Genomic DNA, 25,646 nt, shown 5'->3' on the forward strand with positions numbered 1-25,646 from the left:
ATTTGAACTTGCATTTTCTAATTTCTTTACAGCCATACCGCCTCACCAAATGCTAAAACCTGATCCATGAAATGCAATTATCTATGAACCATACTACTTTTTAGAAGTTAGTACAATTAGTTTTGCTGTTCAAGCAAACCTGTATTCTTCATAGCAAACATGACAGCATTCCTTGGCAAATTGAATCTTGAAACTTTTTCCTCTTCTTCATATTAATTTAAAAGTTGTAAATGAAAAAGAGTATTCAGTCGAAAAGTACTAGGTTGTCTTTGAAAATTGTAGTTGCTATGCAAACTATGAAGCTAGAGAAAGTGCAGAAAAATACCCCTTATTTTTGGTTATGAAGCATATAAGTGATTTTGAGTTTTGAGACTCATTGTAGTTAAAAACTGTTCTGATGTTTAACTACAATGATACTACAATGATACAACTTATGTTAACTACAATGATGACATACTGATATATTCTGAATATTTTTTCATAAGTTTTGATTTTTTTAATGCCAAAATCTCTGTAATGTAAAACCTCTGGTCCCAAATCTGCAATCTATCAGTCTTCTACTGTAGTTTTTCATTTCTCTGCTAGGTGCTGACAAAGATAGCAATTGCCCTCAAAATATGTCTGCCTATTTTAATGTTTTTAAATGCATCTATAGACATTGCGTGTTTTTACTGTTGATAATTGATTGCTTACTTGTTTTTCAAAATGGATATATAAACCCCAATGTAAGTTGCAAGTGAAATTAATTTTACTATAGGTTTCTTAAATTAATGTAATTTTTTCTCAAACTATACTTAATTTTTTTTCGAAAGAAAGGTTTCAACTGGAATGTTTAATAAATATTTAGGTAGGAGTTTTGGAACTCATTTTACTGAAAATATCAAGTTGATATTTTCACTAGAAATTATATATGTTATCATAGCTACATTTTGTAGTGATTTAAAATTTTAGAGTTGCTTTGTACGTTTCTATTGATTGCATTTAAGCCCATATTTTCTATACTTTTTATATTATATATTTAATTGTTCTTTCTTAAATGTTTTGGGTGACTTTTTTTCTTGCGTCTACATGTGTTATTGAAAGTTTGTAATGTGTTGTTTTTGTATTAATTATTTTGAATCTCTCCTAACATGGAAGGAAACCTGTTTTCTTTTTTTCTTTCAGAATATAAAAGCCCTGAGTTTGAAGCTCTACAGTTTCATTTAGTAGTAGATAGATTACTTGCCATAGGATATCCTGCTAAAATAAAAGAATTTGAATATGACCCAGCTTTTCCTATTAGGTTAGTAAAATTAAAATTTATTTTAGATATTTCCTTTGATAAGAGTAGAAACAATGTACTCAGTGTACTTCTGTAAAACAAATTGATTCCACTAATATTTTGATATATTCATCTGAGTATGCTATACCAAGGCTGATGAATCTGCAGCCTTTAATGCTGTATGGTACCTTCTTGAAATTTTTTTGCTACAGCCTTACCAGCCATGTGCAATTTGCATGGATACATATGGTCATTAAGCATAATTGTGATTATAGTATGTTCATGTTATTAGATTTTCCTATAGCAGAGGTTCCCAAACTTCAGACCTCCATGTAACCCCTCCAGAAAAATTACAAACTTCGCAATTCCCCCCCCCCCCCAGTGCACACAAAACAATAAATTTAAGACAAAGTTAAATCTATTTTTTTTCTAATATATTTTTATGCTTTTTTTCCTTTTCATTTATCCTTTTCATTTATTTATTCAATGTTCTGTATATTTTTCAGAGCTCTTGTCTGGTTTTCATTTCTTACATTATTAGTTTGAGTTATAGAAGTAAAATTCTGTTTGAAATTCAATTAGGAATAAAAATGTTGTCACCAAATGTCCACAGCAAGTTTACTAGAAAAAATGAACTTTGAAGTTAAAGAACAAAACACTGTTAACCTAGTTTAAGTCTGTTAATTTTTCATATGAGTTGTATTTTTATGGTGCATTATGATTTTAATTATTAATTATGGTTCAGACAAAACTACCCTGGTAGCATCATAATGCTGTGATTAGGCTTTGCGTAGCCTTCACAATGCTGCCTGCTTAAGTTTGCCTCAACTATACACTGTTAAAAAAATCCTAAAATTTTAAAGTAAAAGTTACTGGCATCCATATTGCCAATAACTTTTCCCGTAAAAATTGATATTGCTGTAAAATTTTATGGTAGAGTAAACAAGAGTTTAAAAACATAACATGCACATAGCAGAATCAACCTCGGGACCTTCATATTAGCAGGCGGCTATGCTGACCACGGTACAAGTTGGAACACACCGAATGAGGGGGAATCTTGTGTTATCTGCTTTGCACTGTAAATCATGTAGTGTATCAATTGACGCTGCAGTCATTTATTTTTCTCGGTATAATTTGCTGTAGTGTTTTTCTCTACCGTCTACACTCCATTTTAAAGTAATATTTATCATAAAAATTTCCTGAATTTTTAACAGTTTAGGGAGCCACCGCCCACTGCTAGCTATCGGTCACCTGTCCCCGGAAACTGGAAACAGTTTCATTCATGGTAATCAATGTATTATCCATGCTTTAAATGTAATTATAATACTAAAAATGTATATAACCAATAATACCAGTCCTTGCTCACGCTTTTGTTCAACAATTCAATACATATTAACTAAATCAGCGGAGCCCAGCAGGTGCAGGTTCAATTAAGTATGAAGTATGCTAATAATATCAATATATTCTAAGCACTAAATATTTTAGGCCTTGACTATGTGGCCAGAATGAAAGGATGATTGCCCAAAGTTTGGTGACTGTATGAAAATCTGAAGCGTCGAATGTTTACTTTCACTTCAAATGATTTTTCTGAATAAACGTAAGCATATTATGCAACAAATTTATAATACAGTGATACTCCATAATTATCAAAATCGACTGCATTTGATCTATATCAGCTTTTGTTTTGAAATTTTGAATGTTGACTGTTAAATTTAGTCTTGAAAATTTTGGAGCAAAAGTTTTATTTGAAGTATAATATCCCAGCTGTAAAAATGTGCCTCAATGTTTACAGCTTACTTAATATAATTTTGTAACAACCTGAACTTCGTCATGTACACAAAATTAATTAATGTGTAGTGTGTTAACTTCCGGTGGGGGGGGGGGCCCTGCGTTCTGCATGTACTTAGGCAAGAACCTTTTTATTCCTCATAAATGTGCTTTCTTTTTGAGTTAAAATATCGTTACTCGTCCTTGAATCTCAACTATATTTAACATTTTAGCTGGATAGCACCGTGGATCACCTGGTGTCTGAAGGCCTCAGTTTGGGAAACTCTGTCCTATAGCATGTCTTTTCAAAAATAGTATGAAAATTATCCTTAAAAATATCTTTGTGCTGTCTTGCACCCAACTGCCAATCTCAATTTGGTATATAATTGCAAAGGTATACTGTGCTATCAATAATAGATACTGGTCAGCTTGCCAGTTATTGTATTTCTTACTTAATTGTACTTCTCCCCCTAGTGCTAATGTATGGTGATACAGTTGAATTCCAATGATCCTAACTCCAACTACCCAAATCACTCTCTGAAATTCAGGAGATATAGTTTAAGGATTAAAACCTACTGTGATTCTCAAAATAATGACTAAATCTATGCACGTGATTATCCTATTTAGTCAAACAGCTTACTTTGACCAAGATGTTCAGCAAGCAATGATATTCATTTACAGTACCATAGTACATGCTGTTCTAATGTACAGCACTTGTAAGTAAGCTTAGCAGGTAAAGTGTTACCTTTCTATTTGATTAATTAAAAGCTCTTTTCCTTTACAAATATTTTTTTCCCCTCAGTTTCAATGTACATTCATAAATAGATTAAAATAAACCCTTTTTTTTTTCAGAAAAATCCAATTATCCAAACTTTTGGCTATCCAATTGGGGTCTGATCTCAATTGATTTGGATAGTTGGAGTTGGGCTGTACTAACCAATCATGTTATTAAATATATTCTTCATCCTCATTTTGTTGTTTTACAGATGATCTGAAATATGACTGAGCTTTAGAGTTAATAATATGAGAGGTATGAGTAAATTCACCCGGCACAGAAATGGTAAAATTTGTCTCAATTCAAATTGATTAGGTGATTATTATTTCGACTTAAATTAAAATATACTGCCTGTCGAGTGGGGCAGAAAAAAAACAAAATCAAAAAATAAAGAAATGTTGATAAGGTGTCCAAATCGGGAAAAGTTTACTTGTCAAGGAATATTTTTTGAATAGATGCAGAAAAACACCATAGACACACAAACTTTTGTGGTGGTTGGTGTAGAAAACCCTGTTGTAACATAAAAATAAAAATTGAAATTGAAATTGTAAAACCTTTTGCAGGTTATTAAAGAAAATGCGCAAAATGTTTTTCTGATCGATTTTTGTTGATCTATCTGCTTGAATCACCAACATTATCCAAAAAAAAAATTTTTTTTTAACCTATGATCTACTTTTTGGATATAAATTGACTAGGTAGCCCAAAAAATGAGAAGCCTTTAGTGCTGTTTGATAAACTTTGCTAATGAGGTATCATCTAATGTAGTGGTACACAACATTTTTTCCCTCAAGGACTACACCGCACATTAAGGTGAATCTCACAATCCAGAACACATATAAAATTTAAATATAGTTGATCTTTTTTTTATACATTAATAACTTGGGAAAACATGGAAATGTAAGGGATATTACAAACCAAAAATTGATGGTTGGTTGTTTTGGAAGTTTCCAGAATGTAGTTTTTGATTTTTAACATTGAATATTACAATGGCCCATAAGAATCAGTTTTGTAGGCCAAATGTAGGCCCGTGAGCATAGATTGCTCCACTGCTCTAATGGCATTGTATTAGAATACTTGTTTTTATGGAAAAGAATGATCCCCAGCACTTGATTTTCTGACTATATTGGAAAAATGAACAGTGTTAAAAATTTTAATGATTTGGTGTGTATTATATGCCAGGGCCAATTGTATGACAAACTAACAAATAAGAAGCAACATGGTTTTTTTTTTTTTTTTTGTGGATTATGTGCTACTGCATATTCTCCGCCGATTTTGTTTTTAATTTTTACCCTCCAGAGCATACTATCTGCTGATTATATTCTAGAAAATATGGTACGAACCTGCATTTGCTAAAATGGAAGTTTTTCTTAGACATTTTAGTTAAACATTAAAATTTTCGAATATTGCTGCAAATGAGCCTTATCTCAGTAGTATCTGCTTTCTGTTTATCCTAAATAATTTTACTTCCTTATAGTAGACAAATGCAAGACATAAAACCAAGATACATTTTTTTTTCCCAAAAGCTTATTGCAGTTGAAAATTGAAATACTAAACATATGATGTAAGGTAAATGTTTGGCAATCTATTATATATACTCTTAAAAGGTGGTTAAAAAATAAGTGTGCAAAAAATAAGTATATTTTCATTCTATTTTATTTTATTTACTGCACCTATATTCATAGCATATGTGCAATCTTTTTGCACCATCGGCTGTAGTGGTGCACAATCTCTTGGGAGAATAGCCACTAGCACAGCTGTATAAGATGTGAAAGGTAACAAAAAACAAAATAGGTTAAAGAATTGCTGTCTACTGATGACAGTAACTCGCAGTATCTGTGCAAATATAAACTTATTTTCATGTGTATTTGCAAAGCTTTTGTTAAATTTACTTTTTTAGTATAAAAATGTACAATTTTTACATCATTAAATTTTTGTAGATACAGTCATACCTATTCATAGTAAGTTGTATAGTGTACAGTTTTTAAAATTTTGTTTCTTCAAATGTGATTCTACAGTGTGTTACAGTGATTTAAAATTTAATGGAGAAGTAATTCTATGTTAATTATTTCGTTTTAAGAATTAAAGAAACTATTTTTTTTTTTTACAAAATTGCTATTTTAAAAGTACATTATTTTTACGGCCGTTTTAAAGTACTGTTACTTAATTTAGTATTATTGTTTTGTTTTTTCAGAGGTTTATGGTTTGATACCTTGTTTGGTAATCTGCTAAAAGTTGATGCATATGGTAACATATTGGTGTGCTGTCATGGATTCAAATTTCTCAAAACGTCAGTATTTTAGTTGCATTCTCTTTTTATTATTCATCAAGTTATATTCTTTTCCTACCATTATTCCTATAAAAAAAATTAAGTAATGTATTTGGCGCACTAGATAATGCTATGAATTAGTCAATTTAACTTTTTAGTCACTTTTTTTTTGTTTATGATCACCATTAAACATACTCACTAATACCTAGATTATATTTTGAATTTTGAATAAGACAATTTTGCTATAATATCATGTTTTCTTCATTATTAGTTCATTTATTTACTTTTAAAATCATATTCTGCATCTGGGAGCCAACCCTTTGTTTTGTGCATTAATTTCAGTGTTTTGTTTTTTCTTGGAGTAGATACTCTGGCTACAGGGTCATACTCGCGGGGGGGGGCGCCATGGGGGGGGGGGGGGCTATGGTAAAATTTCTCGGGGGAAAGTCCCAAAAGATCCCTTTTTATAACATCTACAGAAATTATCTGAAACTGAGTTTTACTAACTTGAATTTCTGAACATTTCTGGAGGGGAGTACCTAAATCCATCCCTCCTTCTAACTTCATCAAAAGCGACCAACAATCCCATATTTATTACTTCCAATTTCGAAAAAATTTCATGGGAAAGTTCTTCTTCCAATATCATAAAATTTTGTCTACAAATGCAATTTCAGGACAATGTCGGAAAAATTTTCCTGGGGAAGCCTTACCTCAAAAAACAATGAAGGTGGTCTGAAAGTGCTGTCAACAGAACTTCAATTTAGTTGAGAATGTTCCAAATTCTATTCTTTCCCTGTAACCTCATCAAAGATGGCCCACAGTTGTGTTTTCAGGACTGATTTTTAAAACTCTTGGAGCGAGAATCCCTGAACACCCCGTCATGTAACATCATCGAAGATTGGCTAAAGTTGTGTTTTTAAAAATTAATTTCGAAAAGTTACCAGGGTGTGGTCGCCAAACCCCATTCCCCTATTGTTATTTTTGTTACACTCCAAGGCCCCCCATACCTATCATTACATTGTTAAACTGGTTTGGTAGGGCTCTGAAGAAAGATAGTTTTTTTTTTTTTATCAAAGCCAGAAACCAAGCAATCCCTAATCCAGCACCTTAGAGGTATTGATTTGGAGTGGGAACTTAGAGGACTTTGTGACCACGACATCCTTAACATGCCCAGTCACCATTAATTAACACGGAGGATCTTAGACCGACTGACATCAAACCCGTGATCTTTCAGTTGCAAGTCTGATGCCTTACCGATCAGGTCACCACAACCTTTCCCCCAACATTACCAAAGATGGCCTGCAAATGCGTTTTTAGCACTTATATTTTGAAAACATTTCCATTTAATGGTCTTCAAATCTCCCTTTTCCTGGCATCACTAAATATCGCACAAAATGGCATTTTTTCGATCTTGAATTTTGAGAGTTCCAAAGTAAGTTCCGAATCCCATACCTTCCCATAACCTCGTCACAGATAGAATGCATTACGTATTTTACAAATTCAAAATCAAAATTTTTCTGGGGGAGAACCCTAAGGAACACTTGCATACTTGCACTTAGACAGTAACACTTGCACTTATTTCTTCCTAATACAGTGCTTAACTTCTAATGAAGTAGGGGCTGAACTCTTGTGAATTCCCATGTAGATTAAACCCTGCTCTAATTCATTACATAACTACGCTTCTGTGTGTAAAAAAAACTCACTGTAGAATGAATTGTTCATCTTTTCCTCAGCAAATAAGAGGTTAATAACACAATTAAAATATTGTCAGGTGGCGGATAGGAGACTCCTCATGCCTCCCAATTCTGACCCATTTTAAGTTTGCATTTTTTGCTCTTTTGATTACTGATATAAATAGTAGATTATGAGTTGATTTGGTTAATTTTGTATGTGGTTTCATAATTTTAGGTCAGAAATTTATGCCCTATATCCGAACAAATTTATACAGCTGGATGAGAATCGGATATATATTTTAAACACTTTGTTTCATTTGCCAGGTAGTAAATTAATATTTTTATAAAATTTAAATATTCTTACCAAATTTCTAACTTTATTAAGTTACAATTTATTTTTTTTTAGAGGCTTATCTGCTGGCTTGCTTAGTTGGCTACTTTTCTACGTCACAATGTTACATTCCGTAAGTACGATTCTTTTCCCTAGTTAAAAACTGACTAACCAATAGCTTTCTATGAACAACACTCGGACTAGTTTCTTCAATTTATAATTCTATGATAGGTTATTGGATTATTTCCTATTTTCTGCTTCAAGTACATTGATTATTTCTAATAAAGTAATGCATTTTGCAGAAAATGAATATTTGTTCCTAAAATTTCTGAATTAATTTGGACAAAACCCCCTATCAATAGTCTTTTTTTTCCCCTCAATGCAACAAATAAAATCAGCAGCTACATTTTTCATTAACCTTATTTACATTTATCTTAAATTGTGTTTATTTTAGGGGTAAGAATGGAATTAAAACTGGAAACATTTTCATGTCTTATGAATCAATCTTCCAAGACGTCAGAGATGCTACAGACTATGTACACACAAGAGTAAGTTCTGAATATAAAAATCAAGTATTTTCCAATGTTTTTCTCCTTTGCAGAAAGATTGACCAATCTGTAATTATCAGGTTTTCAAGGCATACCATACAGTGACAAGCTACTCTCGTCATGTGACCAAAGTTACTGTTCAATATAATAATAAAAAGGTTAAATAAGATGCTAGTACATTAGGCTCCCTGAGAGTGCAAACAACTCTTACAGATTGCTGGTACATCATATTTAACATTAACTTTGAGTTTTTTAATTTATTTGTTAATTTTATTTTGTCTCCTTTGTTATTTCACATGGAATTACAGCTCTATTCAAAGCAGTAATCTAATTTTAAATAAAAATATTCACAAAATAATGACTGAAACATGTTTTGTTTTCTTAAATGAAACATAGATAGTTATTTCATGCAAAATGTATCAGTATTAAATCATATTCAGCATAAAATCAATGGGTTAGTTAGCAAATGTTAAATGTAATATATTTTTTAAACTTTTGATTGTTTCATATAAATTTTTTGGTATTGGTTTTGTACAAAATATTGAAAAATAGTTCACGATTTAGATTGCTCCACCTAACTTAAATGCCTGAAATGATAATATTTTATTTTAACTTTTGTTGCTTTTTTGAAATGTATTTGTTTGCTTGGAAATAAGTTTAAAATATTAAATAATAATATGAAAATTTGTGTAATGGTACAAATGATGTGAAATTATAATTTTTTACTCTTTCCACCCTATAATAAAAATTAAATTTTCATTCAATTTCAACAAAATATGTGTTCATATATTGTTTCATTACATAGTGAACCTTTTCCCTGTGGCACTGGTGTAACTGTTGTGCTGGTATAACTGTTGTACTGGTTAAAACAACCTTTCTTGCAATGCTGCTATCTTTATAGATTGAATATTAAAACACCAATTGTAATAATGTACTATAAAACTTTCCCTCTCATTTGCCATTAATAATATTTAATGCTTTTTTTTTATGCTTTCAAATGTTTGAAACTTTTTTTCTCCACATAGGGAACTTTGAAAGATGATACTGTAAATAATCTTGAAAAGTATGTGAACAAAGATGAACGTCTTCCAATGCTTTTTAAAAGGTAAATGAACACTTTATAATAATTCTGCTCTTTGTACGCATGTATTGTGTTACATGCTGCTTTTCTATGATCAAGATTATACTATTCTTTCTTATGCATTCCAGTGAAAATTCCTTTTTTGTCACAAACTATCTTGACATCTTTTCAATGATGTAATATATTATAACATTACCTGTAAGTCATACATTTTTTGTTGCTATGTGTATACGTATGTACAATAGAGTATCAATACTCTGGGTTGATCGGAGCTGACAACTTAGATTTATGAAAATTCAGTTTATGCAGACTACATAATAAAATTAAAGAGAAAATTCAGTTATATATGTAACAAAAAATAGAAGGAATAAATGTTGAAAAATAATGAGCTGACAGGTTTGTAAAAACTGTATTTTAAATAATGCCCTTCTGAAGTAAAATGAAGTTGTTGAAACCAAACTGACAAGCAGAAAAGAGAGACCGAAATTCCAACAAAAACAGACTGCCGACTCAACGGGCCAGTGACAAATATCATGTATTTGCAATAGGGGGGGTTGCATTATTTACGTTACCTTGGGTGACATGGAGCTCATATATGCACGACTCAGCCTTAAATGTTCATAAGTAAATATTCATCCTCTTTATATACACCATTGTAGCTAGATTTTTTTTTTGCATTTTTGGTATTTTATTGCAGTTTTATTTTTTCCCCAAACCCTTTTTATATTGGTATCACCCTATTATTCTGAAAATACTTCCACCTATAACTGTACCCTATAGAAAGAATATCAAATTGCTGACAAATCAGAATTTGACAATTTTGCATATTGTCAAATTGACCACTTTTATTCTTGTGTAAATACATGGAAATTTATTATATCATCTGCCAAAAAAAGTTATTAATACTAAATTAAAATAATTATTATGTACTTTGCTGGCTGACAATCAAATTGTATAGTAAAAGAAATTTGTATTAGATTTTGAAAAAAATATTGCATATGGTAGCCACATCGACTATGAAGAGGACATTGTTAGAATGATTACTCTTGTTTCTGGCATCATCCAAGAAACAATGGGAGTTTTTTCAAAGTCTCCATTTGCGACAATGCAGGTGTCAGGATTGCATCACTACTAGCATTTCAAGTATTCTGACTTTGTGCAGTGTTTTTAGAAGCTACAGAAAATGGGTTTTTTTAAGGTTCAGACATTTTTTGGTCTAATAACTTGAGATAAACTGGAGATAGACTAGGTATCTATGTTGATTTTTCCTCCATATGAACTCATTTATCACCTCTTCAAATATTTTGCAAGAATTTTTAACACCATGTATTAAAGTTAATTAGTTATAGAATTTTTTAAGCTTTAGCATTGCCATGCAATATATTTTCTGCTCTATTTTTTTGATTTTTTTATGATTTTACTGTCACATGAATGGATTCAACTGCAGATGTTTTTTTCAATAGTGTGTTCAAGGGCTCCCATATGGGGGGAGCAAGTGGGGGCTCAAGCACTCCCTCCCCTTAGAATTTAGAACTTCCTTGCTTTTAGTACTTTTTCTTTGCAAAAATGTAAAGACATTCCTTCTTCTGCCATTAATGAATAAGTTATTAAAAATGTCAAATTTTAATAACTCTAATCTGCACTAAAATCAGTTACCATGGGGAAAATATCTGAGCCCCCCCCCCCCCTTACAATTTTGCATATGGGCACCCTTGAGCATGTTCATCTTTCATTTTAATACATTTTTTTTTCTTTCATTTAGAATGCGTGAACTGGGAAAAAAAACCTTCCTTCTCACTAATAGTGATTATGCTTATACTGCTGTAAGTATTATTTCTCTTTTTACTGTTGCTAATTGCTCAATTATCCTTTTCTTGAAGCAAAACTGGGTAATTTCTTTTTAAGATGTTTTTATTTTTATTATTATTATTATTTCACCAGCTGGATACCAACAATCATACCAAAATTTGCTTAGAAATCATTAATTTTGAAAGATTTATGACTGAGTTTTTATGTTTTGTTTAGAATTGAATTTAAAAGAAATATCCTTACAACAAAATCTATGACAGCTATTCCTTTGAATCTTAATTTATAAAAAAACTAGCTGTACCCGACGTGCGTTGCTACGCCAACAAAAGAATACATCATTATACTGATTTTCATGACAATCAGTTGAACGGGGCAGAAGTTGCTACTATGCAGTGCCACCTGGTGGCGAGTGGCTTCAATGAGCATATTATGCACCTTCTCCTTGGAAAAATACATATATATAGCAATTTTCATAATAATCGGTCCAGGTATCAAGTGAAGCCGTGACTGTACTCAAATTTTGTACTCACGCAGTTTGCAAGATCAATCAATCGCTAAAAATATCAAATAGAAAAAGTTTTAAATCCCCCCGTTGCATGAAAAGCCATAAAACAATAAAGAAAGAATTTATTTGTTCAAACTCAAGAAAAATGGCAACAGCTAACTTCTTATCAATGAGATCTTTCACGCGAATTAATTTCTGCAGCCGATAATTTTATTCGTATTTATCCAATGGATTGTGACTTAAATTGGAATAAAAAAGGAACTATCGATCGGATTTTTTTCGAACTGGTCTATAAGCATTCCCAGTACCAAAAATAACAAACGGTGAAAGTTTCAGCCAAATCTGGCGGGTAGTTTTTGAGTTCATGGATGACATACAGACAAACATTCATTTTTTTATATATATAGATTTGTTATGTAGTCCTAAGTTCTAAATATCAAGGTATTTGGCTCAAAAGCTCTATATTACATTTACTTCTGCACAAAGTATTTACTATTGTATGGTTATATATTTTGTAACAAGTATAATATAAATATGTTTACATATTTTGGATTATTTCCATACATGTAATACACATAAAACTGTTTTAATAAAATCAAAAATGAATCAAAAAATACAAAATGCACAACTGATAAATTTGTGTTGAAAAAATTAAACTTTTATTTTCAATATTATGCTGCTTGTACCATCTCATGATAAACTTTAAGATTGTTTCATTCAAAAGGTCACCAGAAAAGCATATTCTTAAGATATATCAGTTCAGTTTGATTTTTATTTTTTTTTTATTTCAACCAAGTGGTGGGAAACAGGAATAACATTTAAAAAAAAGATGTATGTATTGTAATCATAAAAGTGGAGATACAATGATTCCTCGTTTTACAAGCATAATTCATTCCAGATTCTTACTTTTAATACAAAACAGTCATTAAGCAAAGCAATGTTTTCTCAGGGCTTAGAGAAAAATTGCATTATGCATTCCATTAATAAAAAACTTCAATCATATTTGTAATATGAAAATGGAGTATTTGTTGTGCATTCATTTCAATATAAAAATGCTATTTAAAAACATTTGTTGCTTCTCCCACTTTTGAATTTAGCAAAAATGAGACACAGAACTATAGTTAAAGGCATAGCTACAGTCCCGAAAGAGCTTGAATTTTGCTTTTGGGGATGGAAACCTTTATAACTGTCCTTACATATGTACATGATACCATATTTGAATTGACATTATGTGTAAAAACCAAGGGCTCTGTGGCAGTTGACGCTTTTCCCTTGCTGTTTAGTTAGAATAATGTTCATGCATGGTACAAGTACACTCAGAATGTTCCCTATTTTGCTAGAAAATTTTTGATTTGCCAAGGCACTCTCTTTCTTCACTCTGTAAAAAAATCTTACCCTTAACTTCTTACTGTGACACAGAATTTAGCTAGCTCCATCTACCACTTAATGGTCAACTCCTGACTATACTTTTTTTATAAACTCATTGCTGTCCACCTCCAGCTCCATAATGAAGATAATAAACAATGTAATCTATAACCTGCTCTATAGAAACTTGCTCAAAACCCTCAAAATCAATTTCACCAAACCTGTCTATCCACAGATTCACTAATGCAAAGCTAAGGATTCTTAATGGTCAAATTGTGCCATGATTTCTTGATCATATCAGGGCTCTTTTATATCAAGAGTGCTTCTTTCAGTTACCTTAAAGCAATGCTTGAAGACTTATTTGCTGTTGATCTTTCCGAAATGTCCTATGACAGACTATGCCATAGGCTGAAGCTCATAGAGTAGCTGGGATGTTGTGGAGAAAAGAAAGAAGGGTGTTGAGAAAAAACTGGATGTTGATGAATTTAAATTCTTTTAAAAAGGTTATCTTCTAGACCTGTAGGAAATTCAAACACAAACTGAATATGCTGTGATGCAGACAGACGTTTTCTGCAGATGTCATCCCTCTGTGAGTGATTCCCATCACTTATATCACTCATAATGAAAAATATCTCACTCTAAAGGAGTCAAATTTGTTTATTTTCTTTTGTTATACTGACAGCTGATAAAGTAAGGCTATACGTAACACCATACAGTCGAGTCCCGACTTACGCGAGGAATGCGTTCCAAGACTCTAGTAAGTCAAAATTTCACGTTGAGCAAAAATATATGCATAGTAATTTTTTAAAGCATACTAAATTCTTTAAGACATTTATAAACACCCCTCAAACTGCTCTGAAGTATTCCTCAACCATACACTACAGTTTTTTGCATAAAGAACTAAACTTTTACTGTATTTAAAAATAAAAAATTGTTTTGTTCAACATGAAATACTTTAAGATGCACAAATGAATGACCAATGGGAGGGAAGACACACGAAGGTAAAACACAGAATGTAGTGATAATAAAATGATGCACTATCACAGTACTGCACAGTAGATGTAGTAACACTATTTAAGAGTTTAAAAATGAAGAATGTGATGATTTCTGCTCCATGATTAGATCGTTATTCTTATCTAATACATTTTTAAATACGGTTGCTTCTCCTTTTCTTTTGTGAGGTTTCAATTTGTGGCAACATCTCCTCTTCCTGATCTCTTTATTAATCCACAATACAAGAGCAGCTTCCATTTTCATAATATTTTCTTTGCTAGACTGCTCTGCTAGCTTCAATATTGATACCAAGTTCTGAACTGTTACGAATATCTTTTTGTTTTGACTTTTATTTGTACATATGGGAGATTCACTCATACTGTCCCACCACCGTCGACGTTTTGTAGTTGTTCAAGCATATCAAGAATCTTAGCCTTTTTTCCTTTCCAAAAACTTTCTTTTTCTTCGCATCTTCAAACTTTGGATGAAACAGTGCACTAAGGTGTCATTATATTTCATCAAATTTAATATTTAGAATGAAAAAATAAATGAAAGATGCTGAGTGGTTATTTGATGCACTAGCTACACGATGCGTAGACTAGTTTGGTGTGGGAAGTTTGTCTGTCAGTGAAAAAATTCGTGTTGTGGGCAAAAAATTCGCATAAGGTCTAAAATTTGTTACTCATAAAAATTCGCATTGTAGCCATTTCGCGTAGGTCGAATCGCGTTGTAGCGGGAGTCGACTGTATATAAAAGTTATTTTTCTTTTCTCCCTCCAGAACTCACACCCAAATGGGTCTCCTGAGAAATTGCACATAAGAATTTTTCTCACACCAACCATTTATCTTTGACTCGACAAGCATAACATTTAATTGCTCATTTACTTTAGTCTATTTAGGTACATATCTTGTTCAATGTTTGACAAAACAAAATAGAAACAAGTTTTTAGTAAATCACCCAAGCATTTGCTTGATGAGAAAAGACTCACATTCAAGAAGAGAAAATTCTACCAAAACTTTCTCAGTGAGAAACACTCACAATTTGGATATTCCAACTAGCAAACAACCCCCCCCCCCCCCCCCCCATCTCCCACACTGACAGGCAGGATAATAATTGTAAAACCATCAATCCGAAAGAGAAGGTTAGAAGAGAAGCTTCAGGGAGCAGCATCTTCCCCTATCACATAGAATACCAGATATACTTTTTTTTTTCTTGGTGTAAGTATTTTACTTACGGCATGAGTTCTAGAGGTTTGAAGTGAAATATTTCTCTTTTATTTGCATTTGGAGTAAAAACATTTTTAAAATAGACCTTTTTTTAAACCATCTTATTAATTTTATTTTGACAATTTGTTTTATTAGTTTTCAGTATTGTTTAGCATCTCTACTCATTATTTTCTTTCGTTTTTTTTGTTACAGAAAATTGTGTCATATCTATTTGATTTTCCATCTGAAGAAAAAGTAAGTTCAGCAAAAAACTTTTTTTAAAATTATGCTTGATAAAAAGCCAAAATTTAAACTGCTAGATTTGTTTTTCGAAAAATGTTAATGAAATGTGTTCATTAAATAGTGCAGAAATTTATGGCAGCTTTAAATGTTTATTTATTTTGATTAATAAGTGCAATGCTGCATACTTTATATCATGAATAATACTTCAAGAAAGAATACCATGACTCATGAATACCAGATAGAGATTAACGAACTTTTATTCACAGGAGTGCATACTGAAGTAAACACAACCTAGTGTCGCCAAATAGAAATAAGAAATATATACAATCACCATACTGATACAATATAAATTACAATATATCACAGATTATGTTTACAATATTTTAATATGTAAAATATCAAAATACATATAGTTCCAAAAACTCAGTGCAAACCAATAGTTCTGAGTTTGAAAATGCTGAGCTGTCTGTAATGTGGTTAAACAACAGATTTGTGTCTGTGGTTTCTTTTTTTTTTTTTTTTTTTTTGATCTTGTCTGGGATTTTACTGTATTATTAAAAAGTGCTGTCGCATTTTATTCAACATGAGTTTATTCAAAGTTAAATTTGCTGATCTCATTGCATTTCAACACCATACATTAAGATTAAAATATCAATAGTAAAATTAAAACCTCTTTCTTATTATTTAGGATATTTTTAAACTATGTCTGGATACTATAATTTAGTTTTTCAAGTATATGTATTTTGTCTGTATAAAATTTTTACATATTGTCATTCATCCAATGACATATGTAAAAATTTTATACAGACATGTTGTAAATGGTGCAAAAGGTTTCCAATTAATTTTATAAACTTTGTACCTTAAAAGAAACAAACTAAATATATGAGGACTGGAACATGATTGTGTGACAACTATTCATTTACACCTGATACAAGAGTGATGTATGCCACTAAGGTTTACTATCTTTCAATGTAGTCGCCAGCATTGTGTACAACCCGTTTTTCACTATGGAAGTTCGCTAAGAGGACATATGCAGCCAGCGCTTGTTCTGTCGGTAGTTTGAATGGAGCGTTCTACTTTCCAGAAATCTCTGGAATAGTTCTGAAGCAAATTCCACAAAGTGATTCCTTCATTTTAGGGATTGAGTCAGTTGTGAATTTTAGTCATTTTAAGTCGCGACTTTGACTTAATCTGTAAGACAAAGAAATCACTTTGCAGAATTCACTTCAGAACTGCTCCAGAGACTCCTGCAGCTGTGGACTGCTCTATTCGAATTACGTGCAGAACACGCGCTGCTACGGGTGTTCTATGACTTCCACATCATTGGAAATAAATTGTATGCTATGCTGGTGACTATATTGAAAGACTAAACCTTGGTGGCATGTGTCACTTTTGTGTTAAGAGCAAATAAATATTTTCCATTATTAAAAATTCAACCCTTATACATCAACATGTCCTCACTCAAAATATTTGCCAATTTCGGAAGTAGTTCTGGAATATTTTCTGATAGTATTTTCTAAACTTTTGATTTTTTCTAAGGAATCATGTTTTCTAAAAACTGTTTTTCTTTGTTTCTATATTCTTTAGTTCATTTATAAAATGTAAGTGACCTTTCGCCATGGTTTAAGATGCTACAAGGAAAAAGGTGTATAAACAGTAGAGAGGCATAAATGAAAAATCTCAAGAATAGAACATGAGTGCAGCTAACTTTCTTCTGGAAAATAGAAATAAAATGAGATTTATGAATAAAATAAATTTTGTTAATCAATTTTATAAGAACAAAAAGAAATGAAAGAAGTGGGTGCTCAAGAAAACCAAGCATTGCAACTAGATGTCTATTGTACATATCTCAAAAAAAAAAAAAAAAAGAGTCAAAAAAAAAAAAAAAATAACTGAAGTGAAATTTACCAGCACCTAATGGAAATGTCTTGAATATCTCAAGAATCGGTTTTATGTTGGTCAAGGTGTTCAAACCTGTAGGCAGAACTCAGTTCACAAATAAGTAACATGTGAATAGCAATTTTATGATGATAAAGGCAACCCCTACAAGAAATATGAGCAAAGTGTGAATAATAATGATTTTATGCCAAATTTGTTCTTTTTTCTTTTCTTTTTTTTTCCCCAGACAGACAACAATGATATTTTTTATTGTTTTATTTTTTTATTTTATAATATGTTTTTGAACTTGGACAGTTGGAAACACATTGTTTCATCCCATGTTTAAACTGGAAGTACTAGCAAAGAATTTCCAATGCTTTATTTTGTTTGTTATAAGGTGGGGAACTTGTATTCTATCTGGTACATATTCTTAGTCTTTGATCGTTATATCTTATATCATTTCCATTTCTTTAGTTATCTTAAATTTTGATGTAATTGAAGCATCACTAACAAAAAAAAAATTGCCACTTCAACCGATATTTTACACATTTTTAAACCTTACTGCATCTGTTTCTGTAACACTCACTCATTTCTATTTGCTATGCAGTTACCTCTTAGACAATAATGACTTATTGTTGACAATTCTTTTCAATCTTTCCTGTATTTAACTTTGTGTTCCCATACTCTTACCGCTCCTATTCGAAAGCATTCAAGTTATTTCAGATCAGTGGCCTGTGCAGGATTTTTTCTAAGGTCAGTTGGATCCAGACAATCATTTGGTGGGGGGGGGGGGGGCGAATGACTAATACACTAAATGGGGGGGGCCTTATAAAAATAAAACAAAAAAAAATTAAGAAATGAAACATGGTGTTTTTTTTATTTTTTATTAATTGATGTATTTGAATGCTGAAAAATGTAACACTTAGTGTGGATATTAGGGGAAAGGAGGTTCGAAAATCTTCCGCGGAAATTTAGTCTTAAAAGTCTTAAAAATGTGATTGTTTTACATGTTTAGAGGCATTACTAAAGAGACCTGTTAACATTACTAAGGGGGCTGTTCTAAAAAGGGGTCCCACTTACCCCAACCAACCCTATTTTGTATTTAATATTTCTATTTTTAATGTATGAAATCGTTGTCTTTTTTTTTTTTTTTTTTTCAAATAGTTAATGCATGCAACTCAGCACTTTTAAGACCACAAAATAAGAAGCTAATTGTTGTTTCTTATAACATTGACTGTCAATGAGGTATATTACTTAGGTGAAAAATTTCTAATTTCAGTTTATTTTATATTTTTTAAGCCTTTTATTTTTTAAATTAATTAATTAATTTTTTAACTGTATTCTCATGCCTAGACTAAATGAGTTAGTTATCGGTATTTTGCTTAATGTTATTTCACGAAAAGTCATTTAATTATACTCGGATGTGTGATATAGAAAAACCTGTAAAGTTGACAGCTATTTTCAGACACAGAATTAGATCTATATCATATAATTTAACCCCTATAAGTTGACTACCTGTGTAAATTGACCACTAAAGTAGTGCACCACAAGTGGTCAACTTACACAGATTTCACTGTATTTTCTTTTCATCTTTTTTTCTCTTTTTTTCAGAAAGATTGGAGATCATATTTTGATTATATATTAGTTGATGCTAGAAAGCCTGTATTCTTTACTAGAGGTACAACATTGCGTCAAGTAGATACTGTAAGTATTTGATTTGGGAATAAAATATTGTTTCTTATGAATTAAGATTTCTTTATTGTTATAAATGTTACAATAAATTCTATAGGTTTTTACATCATGGAACTTCCTAAATTTTCCCACAATTTACAGTTGCTCAAAATTTTTTTAGCTTTTCACAATAGTGACTCTGTTGCATTGAGAAAGTAATGTGTGAAATATTGTTTATTAACTTGGGTTTTGTTTGTTAGTTATTTATACATTTTTCACTTTCTCAATTCTTACTATACTATAAATGCAAAAGCGAGTCTGTTTGTAACACTTTCACGCCTTAACTTCTAGGGCTGAGCAATGTATTGTGATACTCTGCAAAACATCAGTGTACACCCTACATTGTGTCACCGGTTTAGTATTCTTACATATAGCAATGCATCGGCACTGCACCAGTGTTGAATTGGCATCACCCCTGAGAGTCCCTTGTTCCTATCACAATGTGACCAACCATATTGCAGTCTCCTGGGAAATGTTGAATTGGCAGTGAGCCAAACCAAATCCAATATAATGAACAACTGTAATGGTGTGAAAATTTTCGAAAACTTTTCATGTGGACCAATGTGAGAAAATGAAGGTGAGGCAAAATGGTCAGATTTAATCATGGCAGCCCTTTTAGACTGATGTCATAAGTCACGGCTTCCGGCGTAACTAGGTGTGCCACGATATATCGTGATGCACTGAAGGATCGCCCATGCTAAAATATTCATTTTGTATAGGGTCTGGTGGGGTAAAGTGGTCATAAAATCGTAGGTTTTCAACTTAGGTGGATAATAAAAACAATAAATTCTTTAAACACTTCAACTTTTTTTGTTGTTATTTTACATTGCATTATTAAAGAACACCGTACATTGCATTTCAGGAAAAAAATATTGAATTTAAGTAGTTTTATAACACTTTCATTTCCCTTTGTATTTATGACCACTTTACCACATGGGATGGGGGAAAGTGGTCATAGCATGGGGTAAAGTGGTCATAATTTTAAAAAACTGCAAAACCGTTACAAATAACCCTAATTTTTGTATATTTCGGTTATTTTTATAGTTACAAGTATATGTACGAGTATATACGGGTATACACGAGTCTACTATACGTGTCGTGTAGACATGAGTAAACATGTTCATATATGAATAGATACATATATACATCAGATGCATACACATGCCTACTCAAGTATATACGTGTATACACGAGTGTATACACGTATATACTCACGCATGTATACGTGATTACCTATAGGAGTGTATACGTGTCTACACGAGTATATACGTATCACATGTATATGCGAGTAAAGCGTAGAAAAGAACATCATATGCGTGTTTTGCGCTTGTATCTCGAGTATATGCGTTCATAACTGAGTATATACGTGTACATTCGACGTATATACGCATATATAAGTGTACATACATACTTATACGAGTATACACGAGTTAATTCGTGGATATATCCAGTGCGTGTTTGTACGTGTCAACTCACGTGAATATATATGAAAGCACGAGTATATTCGTATGTTTACGTGTAAACACGATTATATACCTGTTAGACGTATATACGTGCATTTATGTGTATACACCAGTACATGTATCCACGTATATCCATGAGTATATCCGCTAATATACATGTATGCTTACAGAATGAATCCAAGATTTTTTTGCAAAATCTAAGTGGTGTGAAAGGGGAGGATAAGAAGCAAAGAATCATAAGGAACTTATGGTCGCTGACGCGCTACATGCACAAAAGGTCAGAAACTGACGTTAGCAAAACAGGTCACAAATTTGTTGCACAAAGATGATTTTACTCGACATTTTAGTTTTTAAGACATATTTAGAGCAGCTTGTTTAAAAGTTACAGCCTGTAGTAGTTCTAATACACGCATCGCAACGAAGGTGCAGCGACTGATGAAAGTTTTTCAAAAGTCTCGTAATTGCAACAGAGTGATTGCAATGCATGTATTACATCTGCCGGCTGCAAATTTCATCAATAACTTTAAATATTTCTTAAAACCTAAAATGTTGTGTAAAATTGTCATTGTGTAATAAATTTGTGACATGTTTTACATCTATCAGTTTCTGGCTTTGCGTGCATGTAGCGCGTCAGCTTTGAGTTTGATTCTGGATGTTTCTTATGATTCTTGCTTCTTATCCTCCCGTCTAACACCTTTTAATAATTTGACCAAGAGTTTAGACTCACCCTGTATACATGTATATCATATGCTTGTATGCAAGTGTCTACTCGAGTACGTCTGCGTATATACGTGTCTCCCTGAGTATATAATTGTTCGTATATACGAGCATATAAGCAGGAATATACGTGTATAGTCGAATGTATATCCGTATAGATAAAAAATACTTGCAGGTACCCAAATACGTGTTTATTGGTGCATTTATGTGAATACGTATATATACGTGCCTACACGAGTATATGCGTATACATACGCATATACTCATATATTTAACCCTGTTTATTGTAAAAACAATTTATATTAAGTGAAATTAATGTTTAATTTATATCTGCCTTATACTTAAAGATTTCAGTGACTTTAGAAGAACAATATTCGTTATTCCTAATATTATGACCACTTTACCCCATCTTACTTAAATTGTTCTAACAAATTATTCAAAATAGATTCAGCTAACTGCTAATGAGTAAGAGTTCTTGAGACATGTAGGAAGCTTCCTGTGCAGTCAATCTGTTCATAATTCTAACAAACAAAATTTCCCAAGGAAGTTAAAAAAGGTGTTTAGATTTTAAGAATTTTCATACTTACACAAAATATTTTTTTTTTACCAAATAAAATTTTGCCAGTTGTAAAATTTTTGTATTCAAAATAAAGTTTATAAATGCACTACCCTAAAATAAAATTTTCACATTTATTCGAACATTAATTTCCAAGCTATAGCCATTTATTTTAATTATGACCACTTTACCCCATTGACCACTTTCCCCCACCAGACCCTATATTGTGTTAAAAAAATCAATTTTTAAGTAAAACTTAAAGTTTTTATATCCAGAAATAATTTTTGCTACTGCAAATAATTTTTGTTTTGATTAATAAAAGTTTTATAAAAATATTTTTTACATTATTTCACTTTTCAATTTCTGTCTTCAATTTATATAAAAACATTCATATTTTTTATAATAATAATGAGTGATTGTGTCGCAATATTATTTTTCAAATTCAACCTGTTTGAACTACATCGTGATGTATCTCAACATTGCAATGTAAAGTTAGAGGAGGTTATTTTTTTGGAGACTAATTTTGAGATTCTACTAGGTATTTTTGAAGAGAGGGTTTGCTGACACTATTATGGGACTATTGCCTTTATTTTAATAAAACTTTTAGCGAAATTTTTTCTTGTTACTTTGGGTACTGCGAGATTTAGGAGAGTGTTAACTTGATTCATGACATTTTCTCATTCGAATGGGCATTTTTCGAGACTAATGACCAAATTCAAATAGGGAGTTTTAGTAACTGTTGTCATTTGTTTGATAGGAAATTTTACTTTGTTTGTCTTTTATATAAGCTGGATTATTGAGAATTGTGTTACTTGACATAACTTTTACTTTTGAGGTTGACCTGGCATGGCAGCTACTTGTTAAAGATTACAGCAAGCACTGATTTAAATATATATATACTATACATCCAACGAAAACAGATGCTATCACTCTATACTTCTAGTCAATGTCTCAGGACTACCATAATCGGTTGGAATCATAGAGAAAAAAAGATTGCAAGTTTTTTAATTGAATTTCTATTATTTGAGATGGTACTAGAAATGCACTGATAAGCATATTGGCCGATTAATATCATGATGATGATTTTCAGTACAACAAGTCACCCTTTAAATTAAATTGGTGATCCTGTTGAGGTTGTCAGCTCAACCATCCTTGAAAACCCTATTTGCTCCTTGGAGCTAAAACTGATAAAACCAACTCTTACAAATGGAGGGACTTGTACGATCAAGAAAAGCTCTAATTTCATCTGCTATAATAGGCAAGCATTTGCTTAAATTTACTTTTTATTGGTGTTTTTTATAATTTTAATATTTCTTTTCTAGCATGTACCTGTATAATTTCATTTTGTGTTTTGAACAATAAGTATAATACATTTTTAGTAGATGGTTTTAAGTACTCCTTCAAGGTATTTCAACTCCTGCATAAATTTGGAGGGGCAAATTCTTTGCAATTTTTGCCTTAATAAAATTGCTTTACTCATTAATTATATTAGCATTGTTTAATACACATTTCAGTTAGATCTGTGAAGATCTAGCAGTCCTTAAAAATGCGTTGCAAATGTCAATCTACTGTGTTTTAAAATTTACATTTCAAGGCACCTTGGAAGACTTATATTACTCCATGTCATTTTCGGCTCATCTTCTTTAAACGTTAATACAGTAAACTCCCAATTATCTACGTAATTGGGTGGCATGGTAACTGCGGATAAGCAAAAATCGCAGATAATTCGAATAGGTAAAAACTATACTTGAAGTATAGAATAGCTAAAAAATAATAATAACGCTCACACATACATTTAAATTATGACTAAAAACATTGCTACATTGCATCCACTAACGTTGAATGTAAAAATATTTATAAAATCTAAAAGCAATAAATAACACAATCATAATTTTTTTTTTTTTTTTTTGAATGAAAAGACCTGCGGATAATCCAACCTCTGATAATAGAGAGTTTACTATAGAGCAATAATTTTGAAAGGCTATAATAGCTTGATTTAAAAGTATTATGCATAACTTTTTTGAATAGTTAGTTCATAACTGGAATGAAATTTGATAATTTTACCACAGCATTTGTTGATTGTAAAAACTTGATTTGCACTTTCATTAGAAGATATTGTTTCATTCATTTAACCTGACTTCAAAAAATAAAATAAATCTTTCGGCCAAAAAAAAACAGCATTCCTTTATTAAGATTTCTGCTTTTTAGGTTGAAAAGAAGGTGTACTTTTTAACAGATATAGTTAAATATTGAGCTTGCTTGATTGATAAGAAGTTTTCATATTTTAAAAGGCTTCTTATTATGTAATTGCTAATTCTAGGTAGGTAAACTGATAAAGACATCAAACAATTTATTAAGTGTTTAGTCTAGAAGCAATGGACTCTCATTTTATGTAAAAATGAAAATTGTCTGGAACTTTTTACCAATGTACTATCTGATTTAAAATGTAAGCAAATTATAGTTAAAAGTAAATATTGGAAGTTGCTTATGATTTGTATTTTCAGGATACAGGTAGTCTAAAAGTTGGAATCCATGTTGGACCTTTAAGTCCAGGCCAAGTATACTCTGGGGGTAAGCTTTGATTGTTTTTGTCCCATGCGAAATAATTGTTGCATATTTGCATGACATAATTACCTAACTTTTAGATTTCAAGTTGACTTTATTTAAGGTTGAATTTAACAACTAATAATCGGCTGTTCGCATTTAGCTCTAACAATTTTATTTGTCCTGCAAATAATGTATGTTTTGATGTTATTGTATTCATAATTTTTGTAGTATACAGATATGAAGTGAGCATGCATTCATTAATAAATGTGAAAAATTCGGAAATAAATGTGAGAAAATCCATGTGTTCCAAGGCGATTGCATCTATCGAACACATTATGATACAAATTAGAGAAACTGGATGCATAGGCTCCAAAGCAGAGAGGGAAATGTGACTGAAAATTGAAAACAACACGAAACTGTGACTATTTTCTAATTAGATAAAATAAAAAAGACCCTTGCAAGATGAGTGCTGCACTTTATGCAAGGGTTCTGCCCCCCCCCCCCCTTAAGATTAATGGTGCTCCCTCAAGTGCTAGGCAACAACCTCCTAAGAATGAAACTTCCCAAAATGAGATCAAAATCACTTGGAATTAATGGAAGAATTGTACTCAAAAGGTAAAACATAAGTGTTTGAATTTAAAGGTTTATTTAACTACAGTAAACTTTTGATTATTTGTGTGGAATAGATTGGCACGGCAAGCAAATTTGCGGATAATCCACATATTAGGTTAAAATTGGGCTATTGTATGTAAATAGTGCTTAAAAGATGCATAACACTCGCCTACATTTAAACTATAGCTAAAAGATAACAGTGTATGTAAAAGCTAGAAAAGAATCTAGTTTTATTGCAAACGTATTGTACTCATACGCAAGCAGATTAAATGCAACAGCTCTATCTAGGTTACACCAAACACGCAAATGGGAGGGAAGAG

General features: G+C 31.5%; 1 protein-coding gene across 2 annotated transcripts in view; it reads left to right on the plus strand.

Moving 5' to 3' along the window:
• Nucleotides 1-25,646, plus strand: part of LOC129231601 (cytosolic purine 5'-nucleotidase-like) — a 125,405-nt gene that overhangs the window by 77,138 nt on the left and 22,621 nt on the right. For both annotated transcript variants that reach the window (XM_054865964.1, XM_054865963.1), the window contains 10 exons: nt 1,165-1,282; nt 5,995-6,090; nt 7,978-8,066; nt 8,149-8,206; nt 8,528-8,621; nt 9,647-9,726; nt 11,465-11,525; nt 15,793-15,834; nt 19,312-19,404; nt 24,672-24,738. In XM_054865964.1, the coding sequence (XP_054721939.1) occupies nt 1,165-1,282; nt 5,995-6,090; nt 7,978-8,066; nt 8,149-8,206; nt 8,528-8,621; nt 9,647-9,726; nt 11,465-11,525; nt 15,793-15,834; nt 19,312-19,404; nt 24,672-24,738 (798 nt within the window). The remainder of the gene's footprint in view (nt 1-1,164; nt 1,283-5,994; nt 6,091-7,977; nt 8,067-8,148; nt 8,207-8,527; nt 8,622-9,646; nt 9,727-11,464; nt 11,526-15,792; nt 15,835-19,311; nt 19,405-24,671; nt 24,739-25,646) is intronic.

The sequence above is a fragment of the Uloborus diversus genome, chromosome 10 (genome assembly GCF_026930045.1).
Source record: "Uloborus diversus isolate 005 chromosome 10, Udiv.v.3.1, whole genome shotgun sequence".
NCBI lineage: Eukaryota > Metazoa > Arthropoda > Arachnida > Araneae > Uloboridae > Uloborus > Uloborus diversus.